Here is a 17,877-nt window from a genome sequence, read left to right as displayed (position 1 = left end):
AGGATTTATACAGCGCCCTTTCCAGGGCATCAGAAAAGGCATCCCGAAAGAGACCTTCTCCTTTCGTGACTGCAGGGATTCATCTTCTTGGTTCTTTCGGTAAAGTCACGTAGAAGGGAAGTAATAACATAATAAAAATAAAACGTAATAAAATAATAAAAATAAAACATAATATTTTATTATGTATAATAATAATAAAACAATATTTTATTATGTTTTATTTTTATTATTTTATTACTTCCCTTCTATGTGACTTTACCGAAAGAACCAAGAAGAGGCCTTCTCCTGTAGTGATGGCACAAGTTCTGCAACATCTCGGACTATTCATTGACAAGGGGCAATGCTCGGCTAGCTGCGGAGTTCCAAATTGAAGTTTATTATGATGTGACACTGAAATCACACTTTAAAAATGATAAGATACAAAGCCATGTCGAAGTAATGATTTGAAGGAACCGATCCATGAGTGGGGAGGTCAGCTTTTAGTCTCATTTTATTCTTTTCCCATTCCAGTCCTTCACTGGTAACCTCTGGAGTGGCCTTTCCTTATGGCAATGAACTGATAACTACGGGTTCCAATTGATTTATTGATGGAGACAGGTTCGTGCTTGTCATTAGCCGTGGACCGTACCATGTTTTATGGGGACTTTTTTGAGACGTACAACATTTTCAGAATTCATCACTGTGAGTGTGCACTGTGGAGCTTGGAAGTCATTTTAAATAAAACTCCATCTGACAAGCCGCAGGGGAGACAATAACCTATTGGCCCCTTGTTATCTCCTCTCTGCCCAGAGCACACCAATGCATCTCCTGTGACCTTGCAATCCGCAGTTGCCGAGCCAAGGACAAGAACAAAAGACGACAGGCAGCCGGATGGCTCGAGTCGAAGCACTTCACCAGAGCTGGGTTTGAATCCAGGTTTCAGACACGTGATTAAAGTGGGTTCCACAGTTATAATAACAACAACAACAACACATCCCTCCAATTTGTTTTGTTTTTTTACAATTCGGCAACGCATCCACCTCTGAGAATAAAAAAAAATGTTGACTTCACCATTGGAACCTCATTTGCCAGTAAAAATATGATTATTGGTGTTTTACCCTTCTATCTGGTAACAAAACTGACACCTTTTTTTACAAGGAGTCATGTTTACATAGACCACAATACCTGCAGTCATAATGCAAACAAAAAACATAACTGATAATGTACACTGTCCTTGAAGTTGATTGGTCCACACCAGAGACAGCTTTCCTTAGAGCCTAGTCTCACATGGGTTGGACCAGATGACGCCATTATGACTGCAGGTATTGTGGTCTATGTAAACATGACTCCTTGTAAAAAAGGTGTCAGTTTTGTTGCCAGATAGAAGGGTAAAAAAACAATTATCAATGTTGACTTCCATGCGGCATAGCTGAGCACGTGCAAAACGCAGCGCCCCCTAGAGTCGATAAGAGATCAATGGAAGAGACCGCAGACCAAGTCACTCGAGGTCTCCTTCCATGGGCTATTCTCCAACATGAGGCGATGGTCCTTGGTGACTGAGACAGTTCGAGAATGAACGCCTCGTCACATGACATGAGACCAACCGCACAATTGAAGACTTGTAATGTTGTTTTCTGTTCCATTCAATGACCACGTATTTAAAATAAAAAGCTTGGTGGGCAGCACCGGAGACGCGGTACAATGGTGTTTGTTGGTATTGATGGATGTGGCTGTGTGGGAAATGTGGATCTTCAAATAAATTGTTCGCGTCTGATGCTGTTCACACAGCAGCCTTTACGAATAATCCCAGACAATTGTATAATTTGCGTTTGGCAATCAGGCAATCGTAAGTCAGAGATATTTAAATGTCCTCAGATTTTTTTCGGTAAAGTCACGTAGGTAAAAACATTAAAATTAATGAAAGTAAAATAAAACAAAACAAAATAAAATTCACGACGTTTCGGAGGCAACACAAGTCTCCGTCATCAGGTGGGACCGTCACAGCTAATTCGGCTGTGACGGTCCCACCTGGGACCGTCACAGCGGAGACTTGTGTTGCCTCCGAAACGTCGTGAATTTTATTTTGTTTTGTTTTATTTTACTTTCATTAATTTTAATGTTTTTACCTACGTGACTTTACCGAAAAAAAAAAATCTGAGAATATGAATCATTGCAGTCACGAAAGCTTCAAATCTAGAATATATTTAAATGTCTTGAAAACTCACCTCTTCAAATTGGCCTTTAACCCCCCTAGATATGATACGTTGTTTCTACTTCATTTTGATTTCCTACTTTCCATACAAAGCGCACTGGGACCTACGCATCAAATGCACCTTAAAAATGTTAAATGTATTGAGATTTGACTGTTACATTTCTGTGTGCGGATTTTTGCTGGCATTGGTTAATTTTGTTTTGGGTTTCTATTAAAAACTATTAAACTATTTTTGTATTTTACCAGGTAAGGCCCACTTGAGCTACATAGCCCTTTTTTCAGAAGCGACCTGGCCACAAATGATAGCTCAACGTAGTGGTTTATCACGTGGACATTTCTCACAGCCAAATACTCCAAAGGCACGTCTCTAAATGCGGAGGGAAAAACCGGAGGACCCGGACCACGAGGAAAGAGGAAAGAGACGTGCAAACTACACTTTATGTGATATCTCCTTTATTTATTCACCGATTGCCCTTATTTTACAGAACATGGCAGAATCAACGACCGTGAGTACACCAAGACCCCAGTGGGAGCTGGGACAAAGAATACACTGTGTTAAATTTTACTACAAGACAGGCTCGTTTAAGAAAACCCAGGACAGTTTCATGCGTCAGTTCGAATGTGAAAAGGCTCCATCCAAAAGCAGAATTCAGAACTGGGTGGCCCACTTCGAGAAGTATGGGACCGTGGAGAACCTCAACGCTGCCAGTGAGAACCGTCCAAGCCACTCGGGACGTCCCAAGAAGCGAACAGCCGAGCTGGTCGAAAGTGTGAGAGAGTCTCTCCAGCAGAGTCCGAAACGCTCTGTGCGTAAGCGAAGTCAGTCCCTCGGTATGTCCCGTGAGACTTGCAGGAGAGTGCTGGTGAACGATATCAGGGCTTACCCATACAAAATACAGACGCTGCAGACCCTTACAGCCTCAGACAAGAAGCAGAGGAGCGCTATGGCAGTCAAGATGCTCGAGAAGATCGAGGAGACACCAAGTTTCCTTAACCTCCTTTGGACCTCAGATAAAGCCCACTTCCATCTTGACGGAAAGGCGAACTCCAAGACAAATGTCTTCTGGGGGTCCTCCAGACCCAATGAAGTAGCCACCAAGCCCTTGCACTCTCCTAAGTGCACGGTGTGGGCTGCAATCTCGGCCAGAGGCATCATCGGACCAATCTTCATCGAAGAATCTGGCGCAGCAGTGACAGTCACCAAGGAGCGGTATGTGGAGGTCCTCAAAACCTTCAAGAGTGAGCTCCAGACCCTCTACCCGTCGCTCATGAGCAAGTTCTGGTTCCAGCAAGACGGAGCAAGTTCTCACACCTCAAACCTGTCCCGAGATTGGCTGAAAGAGAACTTCGGAGGCCGAGTGATCAGTCTCAAGACTGATTTTGAGTGGGCACCCCAGAGCCCGGACCTAAGCCCCCCAGATTTTTTTCTTTGGGGATATCTTAAGGACAGAGTCTACGCAGGGAAACCCAGAACCATCACGGAACTCAAGGAAACCATCAGGGAGGAGATGAGAGCCATTACCAATTCAGTCTGTAAGAACGTCATGGACAACTTCGTGCTGCGCCTCAAGAAATGCACGGGGCTAAATGGAGGCCATCTAGAACACATGCTGTAGAACGGAGAAAAAAAGGCCAAAGACCCTAGTGTTTTGATTTGATGTTTTGAATATAATAAACTAGTTATGACCAAAGTTTCATTTCATTCGGACAAAACACTAAGAAACGGGGCCTAATTAGAGTTGGGGCCCGTTTTTTTTGGGTCACCCTGTATATACAGCAGGCGTCAGGGTTGGGATCGAACCCACGACCTCCTGTATACCAGACGAGGTAGTTAACATCTCCTAGCCACCGTGGATGTTGGGATGTTGGCAGTAACTCTTGGCAGTGAATTATGCCGCACGTTACACAATATCAGTTTGCTCCTCCTGTAGACGGCAGAGGTACACGCGCCGTTCTCGCGTTAACCTTCACTGCAGAGGCTGACCTTTACATCCTGAGTGCATTGCTCACGTGAGCTGCTTATTAAGTGGCTGCGATAAAAGTTGCAGTGCGCATGCTATTTCGAGAGCGTGAGGTTGGACACGTTTCACATTAGCCAAATTATATTCGCTAATTGGACCTCGTGGTAACGTGCTTGTGTGACGTCAAGGGTTGATCGTTAATTTATTTTATGATGAAATGAAGATAATCTGTGAATTAATGATCCGAGTAGTGGGGCAGCGATTAACGCATTGCGCTAAGAACTATAATTCCCGGCCATGGCTAACATCAGTGCCAAGTGATATTTGGAGTGATCCAAGGTTTTGTCACTCTTTAATCTTCATCCAGCAGTGGTTAAATCAACCAATTAGTCAAACAAATTGATCATGTGCAAGTTATAATACTGTGGATGTAAATGTATATTATTATACAGTACATTTCTTTCTCAATTCCCTGCTGGATGAAGGCTTCCTACGCAGTGTTGGTATTGGGGGTTGTTTGACCATACTTAACCACACTGGTCACTGCGAGTGGGTGCAGGAGGTGCCCAAAACTGGTTCGAATATCACTGACCAGTTATGTTAGCCGTGGCCGGGAATCAGACTCAAGTTGTGCCAGGTTCATAAGTGTGTGCGACAACACCCACCGTTCCACAGCTGTGCACGTGTGTGCTGTCTTACAGATTGTAATAGATAATTGGAAAAAAATACACATCATCAAAATATATTGCATGGATACACCATATATCGCTCGGTTAGAGACAAAGGACATAACGCACAGATTTACAGTACCAGTGTTTTAATTGTACATTTGTATAATTATTACAGGATTGAAGGGGGACTCACAGTACTAATCACTCGACCCTACTGGCAACACCTTTATTACAATTCGGCTCCCCCCCACTAAACGTCATTATTGAACACCACTAACGCTAGTCGGTAAAATCTACATCAGTTCAACTTTCTTTTTAATTGCGTGGCTGCTGTAAATGTAACTACACGGATGTACGGCCACATTCCGCGTGAATGCAAATTGATTTATTTTTTAGAACAGCGTAATGTGGCATAAGATACAAGGTTACTGCATGTTTTTTTTTAAATTAAGGCTTATTTAACATATTAGAGCCGTAAGCAAAGTCCTGTTCCTCTTGTAGCCCGCTAATCTTGCATCGGAATCCCAACTCACAACAGCTATCCACAAGTATCCGCTGGTGAAATCGTTTTGTGCAGAAACGCTCTTCTAGACCTGTAACGATATGCCCCCTACTCCCCTCGCAAGTCCATGAATTGTCACGATTTGTTCTTGTGAATCGATTGCAGAATCAATTCCTATTTTTTTACATCGTGTTGCAGGCCCTCTCATTGGTTACAGGAGCAGCGCAAACCAATTGCCAACGTGTTCGAATACAAAAGAATAAATTCGACGCGTGTGCCGTGTGCTCAAGAATCGATTTTTAGATCGATGAATTGATACGTCGTTGTACCCCTACTGTGTCAGAGCGGGTGTGCAGCTTCCAATGCAAGGTTAGGCTGGGTTGGAGCATCGTCTGCCACACACACACACACACAGAGCTGACACTGAAAATTCCAGTTTCATCGGTCTGCACTGGACTGTGTTCCATGCTAATATCCAGCAAGTACTCTCTCTGACGACTCGTCACACAGCCCTCCTGCGCCAGTGGTACACCCCGATACAGCAAAGGCCATCTAATGCTTGCTTTAATGGCAAACTTCTCATGCCTGTCTTGTTGCGTCACGTCCTGACCAGCGTTCTGCTCAAGGCACTAACGGAGGGCTTTCCCTGGCCACCGCTCATGCTGAGCCGTCGCAATGTTCACACTACGAATGTCTGCATGTCAAGGCGAGCGAGCGAGCACACGACAAGCCTGTGGTCAATTATGAAATCACAAAAACACTGTTATCTGCAATTTAATGACACTGTGATTCCAATTCATTACGAATGACATAGCAACAATTGTAACTGACCTCAGGTCTGCCACGTGACTTTACACAAAAATGGGCACGTCGTCTTCTAAGTTGCCTAGAGTGTGGCCACACCATTTTGTTGAAATTCGTGAACGTAGACTAGATCGTTGAACCTTGTTGAACTTTTCACATGGTCCTTGCCCTGTCCTCATCAGGTGTGTATTTGCCAATCGTTGGATACATCCACTGTTAGTGATTGTTTTTCAGGTAAAAGACTCTAAAGGTATCTTGTTTCATTTGAGGGCTCCTGGATTACAGGTGCACTGGACTTCAAAATTAAATTAGAGAAACTTACGTAAAACGGTCACCTTATTTTTCCGTTAGGAGTGAGACTTCAATAGGTCGAGTTCTACTGCAAACACCTGGAATTTTCAGCTGAAAGGCTATACATCGATAAAAATGTTTAGAATAATGCATTACATCACTGCAAATGTAGAGCTTTACGTGAAAGTAAGATTTTATTCTCGGCAGCAGCAGCAGTAAATTAATTGAAACATCACACGAGTTGCCACCGGTTGGTTAAGAGTTAAACAGTTTTTGCGGCGTCTCGCTTCACGATGTACGGCCGGGCACTACATTTTTGGTCGGCAAAAGCACGCAAAGCCTCACGGCCCTCGGGTGCAGAGGGTGGGTGCAGCGTACGCGCATCGAGGAGAACTCGCCGCACACTTCGTAAACCGGCGCGGCGTTCGGTTAGGTAAAGCACACGGACAGCAGGAATCATTACACGACCTTAAGCTGGAGAGACACAACACAGACGACACACAACATTTACGGGGCGTGGTTATAACGACGACAAACGATGACGTTTTTATTTATTCTCTTCCAAGGGCAGTTACGTGCTGTGCTGTGCAGCATCACTCCAGATATATGTCTTCTGTAGGACAGGCATACTCCAGGTACTCCTTGTAGAACACTTGGAAAGCTTTCCTGTGAAATAAAGCAATGTAACATTGAAAATAATGAGAAGCCAGAATATTATGACGTGGCACATTTAGTGACCAGAAATAATGGTACTCGATAATCACCAATCTAAGTTGTCTTATGGTTGTTGTTGTTCTTTGACTTGCATCCCACTGGGATTTTTGCACACAGCGTTGGTGTACGGTGTTTTTTTCTGCAATATTTTGCTATCTTTTCTTGGATTTTCTGTTTGCACTTAGTCACATATTCACTTTAAGATGTTTTTTGTTCATGGTTTTTGTTTTTTGTTTGTTGCGGTTGCACCCGATTCAAGAGCCGAATGGCTCACAGGGCTATACCTAATAAATGAACTTGAACTTGAACCAACGCTCCGGTCAAATCACCAAAATGTAATGTCTGTAATGAGATCGGCCCGGAAGGGTCCCAATGGAAAATTTCCACACGCGCGTGTGTGGATAAAAATATGGATTAAAATATTCACTGACATGTGACATTGCAAAACTGAACCAACGAGCACATCTATACCGTCGAGGCAGAACGCTGAATTGTTGCGGACAAGACGCAATATGAGACGTCCATCAGGAAACTCGTCACATTGCGAATAACTCTTTTGTTGGCCGACTGTGAGAGCCGAGTGAATCTTGGTTAGGAGCTGTTTTTTTCGTCGTTCATATATTCTTTATTCCATGCGTGCCGATGTGATGCGCGTATTAAGGGATCACATATACGGATCAAGAGCCTTGTCATGCAAAAGCCAGTACAAAGTAGCAGAAGTTGGCTGGTGCATTGCAGAGTGTGAAATCATCCACGACTGCTGAATGCTAATGAGGCCACAGCACTTGCTCACACTTTACGTGGCATGGGGGAATGCGCCTGCGATATGTCTTGTAGATACACGGCGTGTCGTGCGCACACATAAAACCCACAGCCATGCATTAAACTAACCAGAAAAATACACTGCACACACCAACTCTACAAATACATCCATTGGGTAGCCACGTGTTCCATATTTTGGCGAACATTTCCAATTATCGGCTGGGTAACTCAGCTAAGCTTACAATAACTCACAGTCGCATTTGATGAGATAAAGTGTGGGAACTCCTGCCTCTTCTCAGACATGTGACCAGTGTGAAACAGTAGGCCAATATTCCCTCCAGAGGAAGCCCTTCATAGCTCCCTCTATCGAAAAGGGCCTTCTGCCAAAAGTGGCACGAGCGAGCAATTCCACAGCTGCACCTTTACCTCTTACACTCACCACAGCGAGCACCTCATGCTCAACAGCAGTACGACAGGATTCTGTGAAATATGAGACGGGAGGTGAACCGGGTTATTCCCATGGGCTTTCCCGCAATGCTCATAGTCGTTATGCTGGTGCCGCCTCGTGCCCCGGCTTTGTCGGCGCACCGTAACGACCGCGTGGCTTTGCGAGTCAGAGGGGCCGACAAGTCGGACTGGCACGTTGCCTCGCACTCAATGCTGGACATTAAAGTTAAATGATTCAACCATCAAGCTAGACGCCAAAAGCCTTGACAGGCACTTCGGTTTTTATCGGCGCGAGGGTTCGCGCACGAGAGAGGGCCAAGCTCACCCGACGCTCTCCGCCACCGGTCGCGTCGAGTCCTCGGCCACGAAGACGTGGCAGGCGAAGCGATGGTCCGACGGGTGCTTGGTGATGAATCCAAAATAGCTGCGGAACAAGCAGAACCTCTACAGGGGCGCGCGTGCACGTGCACACACTTGCACGGGCGGGGAGGTCGCATGGTTACGGGGAGACGGATGAAAGGCGTGACGAGAAGATTCTAAAGCCGGGCTCTCGGGACTGTTTGCAACCCGGTTTGAGCATTTGTATTCAGAGACATTTCGAAGCCCATTAAACTCTGCAAATATTCCCCGGTTCGCCATTCATTTGTTGTTTTGCCATGTGCCGTGCGTTTGCGGGCAGCGCACTCATGCATAAATTTGAGACTGCAAGGACGAACAGGAGTGCGTTTAAGTCGGTGCTGCGTTGTTGCTTAGCATGCGTCTTTTTTTCCCTTTGTACTATTTATTTTGCACAAATCCAGCACAAAATAATTTCTACTGGAATAAATTAACATTCCTACCTCTGCTATTTATCAGCATAGTCCAAGAGGCACAACAATTGCCTGTGAAATACCACTTTTTCTGCTGAAGGATGAAATATCGTAACATTGGAATCTACGCTTATTACACGGATGAACAAAAATAACTTAAATCCTATTGAATAATTAATAATCGTTATAAAAATAACTCGCTATTTTACATGATGAATATCTGATCATTTTCATTTAAATCAGATTAAGTGGTGTACGTTTTGAATTTCTCTGCGTTTATTTGTTAATGTCTACTAATAACAAACCACTTATGTCAATTAAAATAGAGTGGAAATGTCACAGTTTTCTGCAGAGCCCCAAAAAGTATAATGTGCAATCTGCAACTATAACGTAAATATATATCAATTTGCCCTCTCTCTATCTTGCGATTAAAAAAAGGGCGAGTATCAGAAACATCAGTATTTCTATATTTCCATTGTGGAGGCAGTGTTACTGGCAAATGTGGTGAGGTATTTTTAATGGCATGCATCAGCGGCTGTGAAACTAAGTACATTCCTCCGGCAATAAGTGAATGCTTGGCTTCCCGATTCTCTTTCAAACTCGTACATGGTCCGACGAATTCTCGGTGATGGAAGCCGCCAACCCTGTGTCAAGAGAAAGGCCCTGAAAGATGACGCCACTGAACTACTTCTGAAGTCACTTCAATCGGCCTCCTTATCCACACTCGAGAATAGAGGGCGCACCTTTTACGTGTTGGTGTACGGTGCTTTTTCTGCAATATTTTGCTGTCTTTTCTTGGATTTTCTGTTTGCACATAGTTACTTTAAGATGTTTTCATGTTCATGTTTTTGTTTTTTTGTTTGTTGCGGTTGCACCCGATTCAAGAGCCGAATGGCTCACAGGGCTATACCTAATAAATGAAACTTAAACTTGAACGTGGCCTGCAAAGAGTGGCCACCTAGCCCCGTGCTCGTTGCAGACAACTGGCGGTGTGTAGCACCTCCCTCCACTTCTCTCTGTCCTGTCTGCATTGTTAACCTGCATTCCCATCCATTTTCCTACATCATCGTGGTATGTCAGCTGAGGCCAATTTTGATTCTCGTCACTGGTGTAAGCAGAGTTGACTGAATAAAAGAACAAATACCATTGCAGTTTTGTTGAATTACAAATTTTTGTTTCACCATCCCACAGTTCTGCTCTGCAACCAGTCATGAGCATGCTTTCATTCAGCTACACATATTATATTCCACAGAGATATATATATGCATATACAAATGTTCGAAAGGCAATCAATATCTGTCACGGAAGAATGTAGTTTTCCGTACTTGCTTTTCTTGGGGTGGTAACCGCAAAATGAGACATTCCTCAGCTTGAAGAAGTGGCTGCATTTGCCTCCCTGATGGAGGACAAAATATCAAAACAAACTTTACTTAGCACAATTCATGCAGGAAGGCAATAAAAAGTGCTTTACATGACAAAATAAAGCGACTAACACAATGTAAATAACAATTAAGGATACATAAAAAATTACATAACATAATAATAAACTTAAAAAATAATAAAAATGATTCTTTGGTTCTTTCGGTAAAGTCACGTAGAAAGATAGAAAAAAATAATGAAAATAAAGTGAATAAAAATATTACGACGTTTTGATCACAACACAAGCGGTCGTCATCGGGAAAATGGGTTATCCTCTAAAGGCAAACTGTTTATAAAGGTTTGGAGATGGGCGTAGCCCAAGTGTATCAGCAGCACCAGCAGTATGGGCAGGGCAGCAATGACAATGCAGCAGCAATGCCAACGCAGCAACAATGCCAATGCAGCAGCAATGCCAATGCAGCAGCAATGCCAATGCAGCAAAGGGCCGCCAGGAAATCACTGCACCGCGCTCCACGCAGCATACTGCTGACGGTGGAGGTTGATTGGCAAGAAAACACAAGTCAAGTCATGACCCAAAGTGGTTGATGACATCTTTCCAATGATTGCCGAGTCTATAACCTTCCTCTCGGTTGAAATTGTGTCTGTGTCTGTATATATGGATGGCTTCACGAACGAATCTTTGTTGATAGCCAGTGGGCTTGCACAGTACCATCCATGTGTGGTGTGTGGAGCGGGGTGCAGCGATTTCCTGGCAGCCCTTTGCTGCATTGGCATTGCTGCTGCATTGGCATTGTTGCTGCATTGGCATTGCTGCTGCATTGGCATTGCTGCTGCATTGGCATTGCTGCTGCATTGGCATTGTTGCTGCATTGGCATTGCTGCTGCATTGGCATTGCTGCTGCATTGGCATTGCTGCTGCATTGTCATTGTTGCTGCATTGGCATTGCTGCTGCATTGGCATTGCTGCTGCATTGTCATTGTTGCTGCATTGGCATTGCTGCTGCATTGGCATTGCTGCTGCATTGGCATTGTTGCTGCATTGGCATTGCTGCTGCATTGGCATTGCTGCTGCATTGGCATTGCTGCTGCATTGGCATTGCTGCTGCATTGGCATTGCTGCTGCATTGGCATTGCTGCTGCATTGGCATTGCTGCTGCATTGGCATTGCTGCTGCATTGGCATTGCTGCTGCATTGGCATTGCTGCTGCATTGGCATTGCTGCTGCATTGTCATTGTTGCTGCATTGTCATTGTTGCTGCATTGGCATTGCTGCTGCATTGTCATTGTTGCTGCATTGGCATTGCTGCTGCATTGTCATTGTTGCTGCATTGGCATTGCTGCTGCATTGGCGTTGCTGCTGCATTGGCATTGCTGCTGCATTGGCATTGCTGCCCTGCACATTCTGCTGGTGCTGCTGATACACTTGGGCTACGCCCATCTCCAAACCTTTATAAACAGTTTGCCTTTAGAGGATAACCCCTTTTCCTGATGACGACCGCTTGTGTTGCGATCGAAACGTCGTGACATTTTTATTCACTTTATTTTTTAAATTATTTTTTCTATATATCTCCGTGACTTTACCGAAAGAACCAAAGAATATGAATTCCTGCAGTCACGAAAGTTTTAAGTTTTCAAAAAAGCATAATAAACACAATAAGAGCATCCTAATTAAAAGCCATTCGAAAAAGGTACATTTAAAGATTTCGCTTAAAAACATTCACTAATGTCTGATGTCTGATCAGACGCGACAGCGGCTTCTTGCTACTACACCGAGCCACGCTAGCCAGTGTGATGACAATCCGTGTCTGTGTGCGTGCGTGCATCCTCACGCGTAGTGTTTAAGCTGTGGCAGTGGGGGTCAGAATGTGCCCCTGCGAGGCAGCACAGAGGAGGACGTTTCTGCGAGAGCTGTGTGGAGTTGGAGCATCGTCGTGTCGATATGCGCGCGGGAGTGTGGTTTTTTTGGTGGTGAGAGCACTGCCCGATGAACACGGTTAGCCGGCAACACTATGCTGCCGTATACTCACATGAACACGTGACAGAGCCCGATGGTTAGTGTTAAAATGTCCTTAAAGCAGGCTTTTAGACAAAGGGCACACCTTTTACAGGCCCCACACAGAGTGGTCAGCACAAATATATCAAAGCCAGAATCAGCTGAATATTGCGGGGAAAATAACGTGATTCTCTGATGTGGACACAGCCATCGGTAACCCAGGTAAGAGACCAAAAAAGTAAAGCAAGCGTTGTTGTTGCCGCTGGTGTCGTCACTGTGTTCATACCTGGTAGGAGCCGGCTTTGAGCACCAGGCGGATGCCCTGGGCCGTGATCTCGAGCGTGCACACGGACGGCGGCTTGAGATGCACCGTCACCCTCCGCGCTTGCGCAATCTGGGGACGCACGGAAACACCGCACACGACAGCGGCAATCGGCTGGAAAACGGCACGAGAAGCCATTCGCCGTGAGTCAGAGGTCGCAAACGGGTTTTGATTCATCTTCTTGGTTCTTTCGGTAAAGTCACGTAGAATGGAAATAATAAAATAATAAAAATTTTACATAATAAAATTATGCTCACGACGTTTCGGCCACAACGCAAGCAGCCGTCCTCAGGTGGAGAACAGGTCTGTCGAGAAGACAGAGTCTGAATGGCCGGGTACCGGGTACGGGTACCCGTTCCCTACCCGTACCCGTACCCTACCCAAAATGAGTGACAAACGGTGACTCAGCAGTGACTCATGGCTTACCCGTACCCGTACCCGGCCGCACCAGGGTCGCAAACGGCTACCCGTACCCGTACCCGGCCGGGTACGGGTAGCCGGGTATCGGGTAGGGTACGGGTATCGGGTACCCGATTGCGACCTTTGCCGTGAGTGCATGTCCGTGTGCTCACCTCGCCACTCCAAGATTATTCTGCCTGCCATTTGATATTTTTCACTTCTTTGTTTTTATCCGTAGAACACGAAAGGGTGCCAAGACTTTACCAAGCGAATGCAAGTGCCAACGTGAAGCATCGCAATCCATTCGCTAATTACCTTCCTTTGGACGATGATAAATAGCATGACACGGCTTACATGTGTCATGGTCTGGCCATTAATATTGTGCTCTTATTTGCCACTTCTGACATCGTTGATAAGCAGAGTTCTACTGTTCACATGTCCTCTATTTTTCTCCCTCGTTAAAAATGAACAGAATTTTACGTGTTTCTACGGCTTCGTTGCTGAACCAAGCGGTGACCTACGTCTTTGTGAAACAGCAAGCACCTGTTGCTAGGCAACAGCCGGCACTCTCGTAGCTCCGAGTGATCGAGCCGCTATTCAGTTTGCAATTAACAACGCAACGACGCTTCGATTAACATCAATTCATAAGCTCACAGCGCATCCATGCAGGTTGTTTAAAAAAAAAAAGTTTTATACATTGCATTAATTATAAGCAAATTATATGCAAATGATAATTTAGGGCATTGAAGCAGACAACACTGTACAAATGGGACAAAAAAAAAATACAAACAAGACTGTGGGAAATTTCGATTTAAAGCTTTCGTGACTGCAGGGATTCATCTTCTTGGTTCTTTCGGTAAAGTCACGTAGAAGGGAAATAATAAAATAATACAAATAAAGCATAATATTTTATAATTTTTATTTTTATTATTTTATTATTTCCCTTCTACGTGACTTTACCGAAAGAACCAAGAAGAAGACTGTGGGAACTGAAGCTAAACATTCTAGAATCTTGACTCACCATCACCACCACCGTCGTCATCATCATCATTTGTTGACACTGCACCTCCCATGCACCTACCTTGAGGTGCCAGTAACGTCTCGAATTGAATCGCGATGCAACATCCCATCAAAACCACTCGCCGTGGGAGGGCATGACTCGCCGGACAGCAGGCAGAACGCACCTTCTGCATGGCGGCACACAGAACGTTGTTCCCCTTGTGGTAGGGGACCTCCACAGAGCCCAGGAAGTGCAGCCCGAAACGTTCCACCCAGTCGTCGTTCCGGCTCTTGCCTACATTCGCAAAATGCAGACACGCGTGCGTTGATGAAAACAGAGCGTCAATAACTCTGCAACCCAACAACCTGCCACAAGTTACGCAAAAATTCGCCAAACGACTGTGTTCACACGTAAGTTGGGCGGGCAATGGTTAAACATTGTACATGACTGAAGTTTGGGAAGCCTTCAATGAAATCTGCACGTGTGTTTGTGCAGCATGCATTCCTCAGTCGAACGGGAGAAACTCCGATTGTTGTTTGTTCACGAAGCAATGCATTAAATTGTGACGATACATTGAAAAGGTCACCTATGAAGATAGCCTACAACAAATGGCTCCTGCCTCCTACGAGAAGTCTCGCCAGCGTGAACCTACAACAATTTATAAAACTCCCTAAAATCTACATCTGGCAGAAGTAAAAGGTGGCGTCAGATGCACACCGACACGACGCGTTGGCAGTTGTTCCCACTTTTGTTAATGGAGACATTGGCATGCTTCCACCAAACATGACGTTAAAAGGAACATTCGTCAACGGTGAATGCGCCGAGAGTATAGATTGAATGTCCGCGTAGCATTGTTCAGTGTCATTTAAGCATAAATTTTGCTTCAATCTTATAATGAGGAGAAAAAAAAATCCCCATATATATTTTTTTAACTAAATTATTCACCGTATCTAAGTCGAGATTTGCAGAGACAGGCAGGTCGGGAGCTCCGCTTCTTTCTTACTGCATGTGACGCAAGTGCATTGTGTTTAATGCACCAGTGGGTGCCGCTGGGCTGTATGTAAGTTGAACTTCTTTTGCACCGTACGTAGCCAACCGCGCTAATCGGAGGTGCGGGTGAGATCTGTTCTCATGCATTTCTTGGCCTGCAAAAACATGCTGCCCAGTCTAATGCCCGCCTGACTTTTTTGGTGGTAAAACAGAAACTGCATGGGAATCATCACTTGTCCACTCTCACGGCAATGTGCATACAGCGTAGAGAATGACCGAGGTAAAGACGCAGGACTGCAATTCCTTACGCCACTATTGGCGGGCACGGCCTCCACTGGACGATGAGGTTATTCCGGGCTACTACCTTCATGCTGGCGAGAGACTTCTCGTAGGAGGCAGGAGCACCCACTCTTTACCCCACCTCACTAACTGTGGTGAAACTTTTTTTATACCGCTCAGTTGACAGACGCAGGGGGTGGGGGGATTTAAAAAACCTGCCAATCATTTTAAAGGCCGCCGCGGGGAGATTGAACCAGTGACCTCTGGGGTGTAAGTCCAGTGTGCTAGTCATTACACCCCACAGCAGCATCCCTAAACAAGTTTAGAGGTAAAGGCGCATCCCTGAAATTGCTGATTTACGCTACTGTTGTCGGAAGGGCCCCCTAGAGGAAGCTCTTAACACGTCCCCACTAGAGTGTATATTTTGGCCTACGCTTCTATGCTGGCCAGTCGCCTTGGAAGAGGTGGGGGTGAGTAACCAGACAGAATGTTACAGGTGAAATAATAATAATAATAATCTTCTTGGTTCTTTCGGTAAAGTCACGTAGAAGGGAAATTATAAAATAAGAAAAATAAAACAATAGAATAATTCTCACGACGTTTCGGCCACAACGCAAGCAGCCGTCCTCGTTGCGTTGTGGCCGAAACGTCGTGAGAATTATTTAATTTAATTTGGAGCTTTCGTGACTGCAGGAATTATTCTTTGGTTCTTTCGGTAAAGTCACGTATAAAGATAAAATAATAAATTAAATTAAATACTAGCGGCCCAGGATTAATTTATTACTTTATCTTTACCGAAAGAACCAAATAATTATTTTATTGTTTTATTTTTATTATTTTATTACTTCCCTTCTACGTGACTTTACCGAAAGAACCAAGAAGACGAATCCCTGCAGTCACGAAAGCTTTAAATCGAAAAATAATAATGAGAGGCAAACAAGTAGGAGCGCAGGGGATCTCGACGGGCGTCACCGTAAACGTCCTCGGGGTCCTGCGACACGGCGTGCGCGTAGTAGGCGGGGAAGACTCCGTGCTCTCCCGTGCGCATGTTGTATCCCTCGCACCAGAAGTCGTCCGCCTGCCTCTCCACGTACAGCGGGTCGTCCACGTCCATGGGCACCTCGTCCGGGTGCCGCGGCACAAACCTGGCACCGCGTGCGCACGCCGTCAGCGGTTGCGTTCGACAGACGTGGCCCAGGGATGGCAGCTGACTAAGATCCAGAGTTGCAACCCGGCTCTTCCTTCCGATATTAGGAAGCCACTAGAGTTGTGCACTTTTAAATCTAGAGTGAAAACGCAATTATTTCAGAACTGCTTTTCATGTTTATTTTGATGGCTTTCCCCTGCACCTCCGATTAGCACGGTTGGCTATGTACGGTGCGAAAGAAGTTCAACATACATACATTAAATTTTGATTTAAAGCTTTCGTGACTGCAGGGATTCATATTCTTGGTTCTTTCGGTAAAGTCACGTAGAAGGGAAATAATAAAATAATAACAATATAAAACAATAAAAATTCTCACGACGTTTCGACTACAACACAAGCAACCATCATCAGGTGTGAAATCCACAGCAAGATAATTTTTATTGTTTTATATTTATATTATTTTATTATTTCCCTTCTACGTGACTTTACCGAAAGAACCAAGAATATACGTACATTAATCACAGGTTTCAGCCGCCTGTGACTTAACAGGGTTCTCACGTGCCGTGGGTTGATGGTCTCAGCATTGTCATCAATGATTGACAAAAAAACAATCATTACATTTAGTTTGTCATTTAATGTGACTAAATTCCAGCTCTGAGAATTACCAAAGTTGTTTTGAGTGCAGGGCATGTGTGGAAAGACGAGATAACGTACACAAATGAAATCTAACATTTTTACTATTTCTTGGTTCTTTTGGTAAAGTCACGTAGAAGGGAAATAATAAAATAATAATAAAAATCAATAAAATTATCACGACGTTTCGATTGCAACACAAACAATCATCATCAGGAGTGAAAACCACAGCAATAAATTTTGAAAAAAAGTGGCGGTTTTTTATTCAAATTTTCTTGCTGTGGTTTTCACACCTGATGATGATTGCTTGTGTTGCAATCGAAACGTCTTGAGAATTGTATTGTTTTATTTTTATTATTTTATTATTTACCTTCTACGTGACTTTACCGAAAGAACCAATAATTTAAATCCCTGCAGTCACAAAAGCTTTAAATCGAAATTTAACATATTTACTGTTGATAAAAATTAAGTTGGCTTGGGCAGAGCACGTTGCTAGAAGGGATGATAGTTGCTGGTTGAGAAAAACAAAAGAGTAGCAGCCAAGGGAGGCAATGCCTCCGAGGGCATCCACTATAGTGACAA

At 44.5% G+C, this 17,877-nt stretch overlaps 1 protein-coding gene across 2 annotated transcripts in view; it reads right to left on the bottom strand.

The window, feature by feature from the left end:
• Positions 1-4,952: 4,952 nt before the first annotated feature.
• The window catches only part of LOC144933881 (C-Jun-amino-terminal kinase-interacting protein 1-like), a 29,851-nt gene continuing 16,926 nt past the window's right edge, over positions 4,953-17,877 (bottom strand). For both annotated transcript variants that reach the window (XM_078859153.1, XM_078859154.1), the window contains exons 8-13: positions 16,488-16,660; positions 14,431-14,540; positions 12,812-12,919; positions 10,478-10,548; positions 8,669-8,767; positions 4,953-7,086 (exon numbers count right to left, since the gene is read on the bottom strand). In XM_078859153.1, the coding sequence (XP_078715279.1) occupies positions 7,014-7,086; positions 8,669-8,767; positions 10,478-10,548; positions 12,812-12,919; positions 14,431-14,540; positions 16,488-16,660 (634 nt within the window). In that variant the 3' untranslated portion in view covers positions 4,953-7,013. The remainder of the gene's footprint in view (positions 7,087-8,668; positions 8,768-10,477; positions 10,549-12,811; positions 12,920-14,430; positions 14,541-16,487; positions 16,661-17,877) is intronic.

Source organism: Lampetra fluviatilis, chromosome 8, assembly GCF_964198595.1.
Source record: "Lampetra fluviatilis chromosome 8, kcLamFluv1.1, whole genome shotgun sequence".
Taxonomy (NCBI): domain Eukaryota; kingdom Metazoa; phylum Chordata; class Hyperoartia; order Petromyzontiformes; family Petromyzontidae; genus Lampetra; species Lampetra fluviatilis.
Note: the sequence above shows the minus strand (reverse complement) of the source record. Positions and strands in the feature narration are given on the sequence as shown.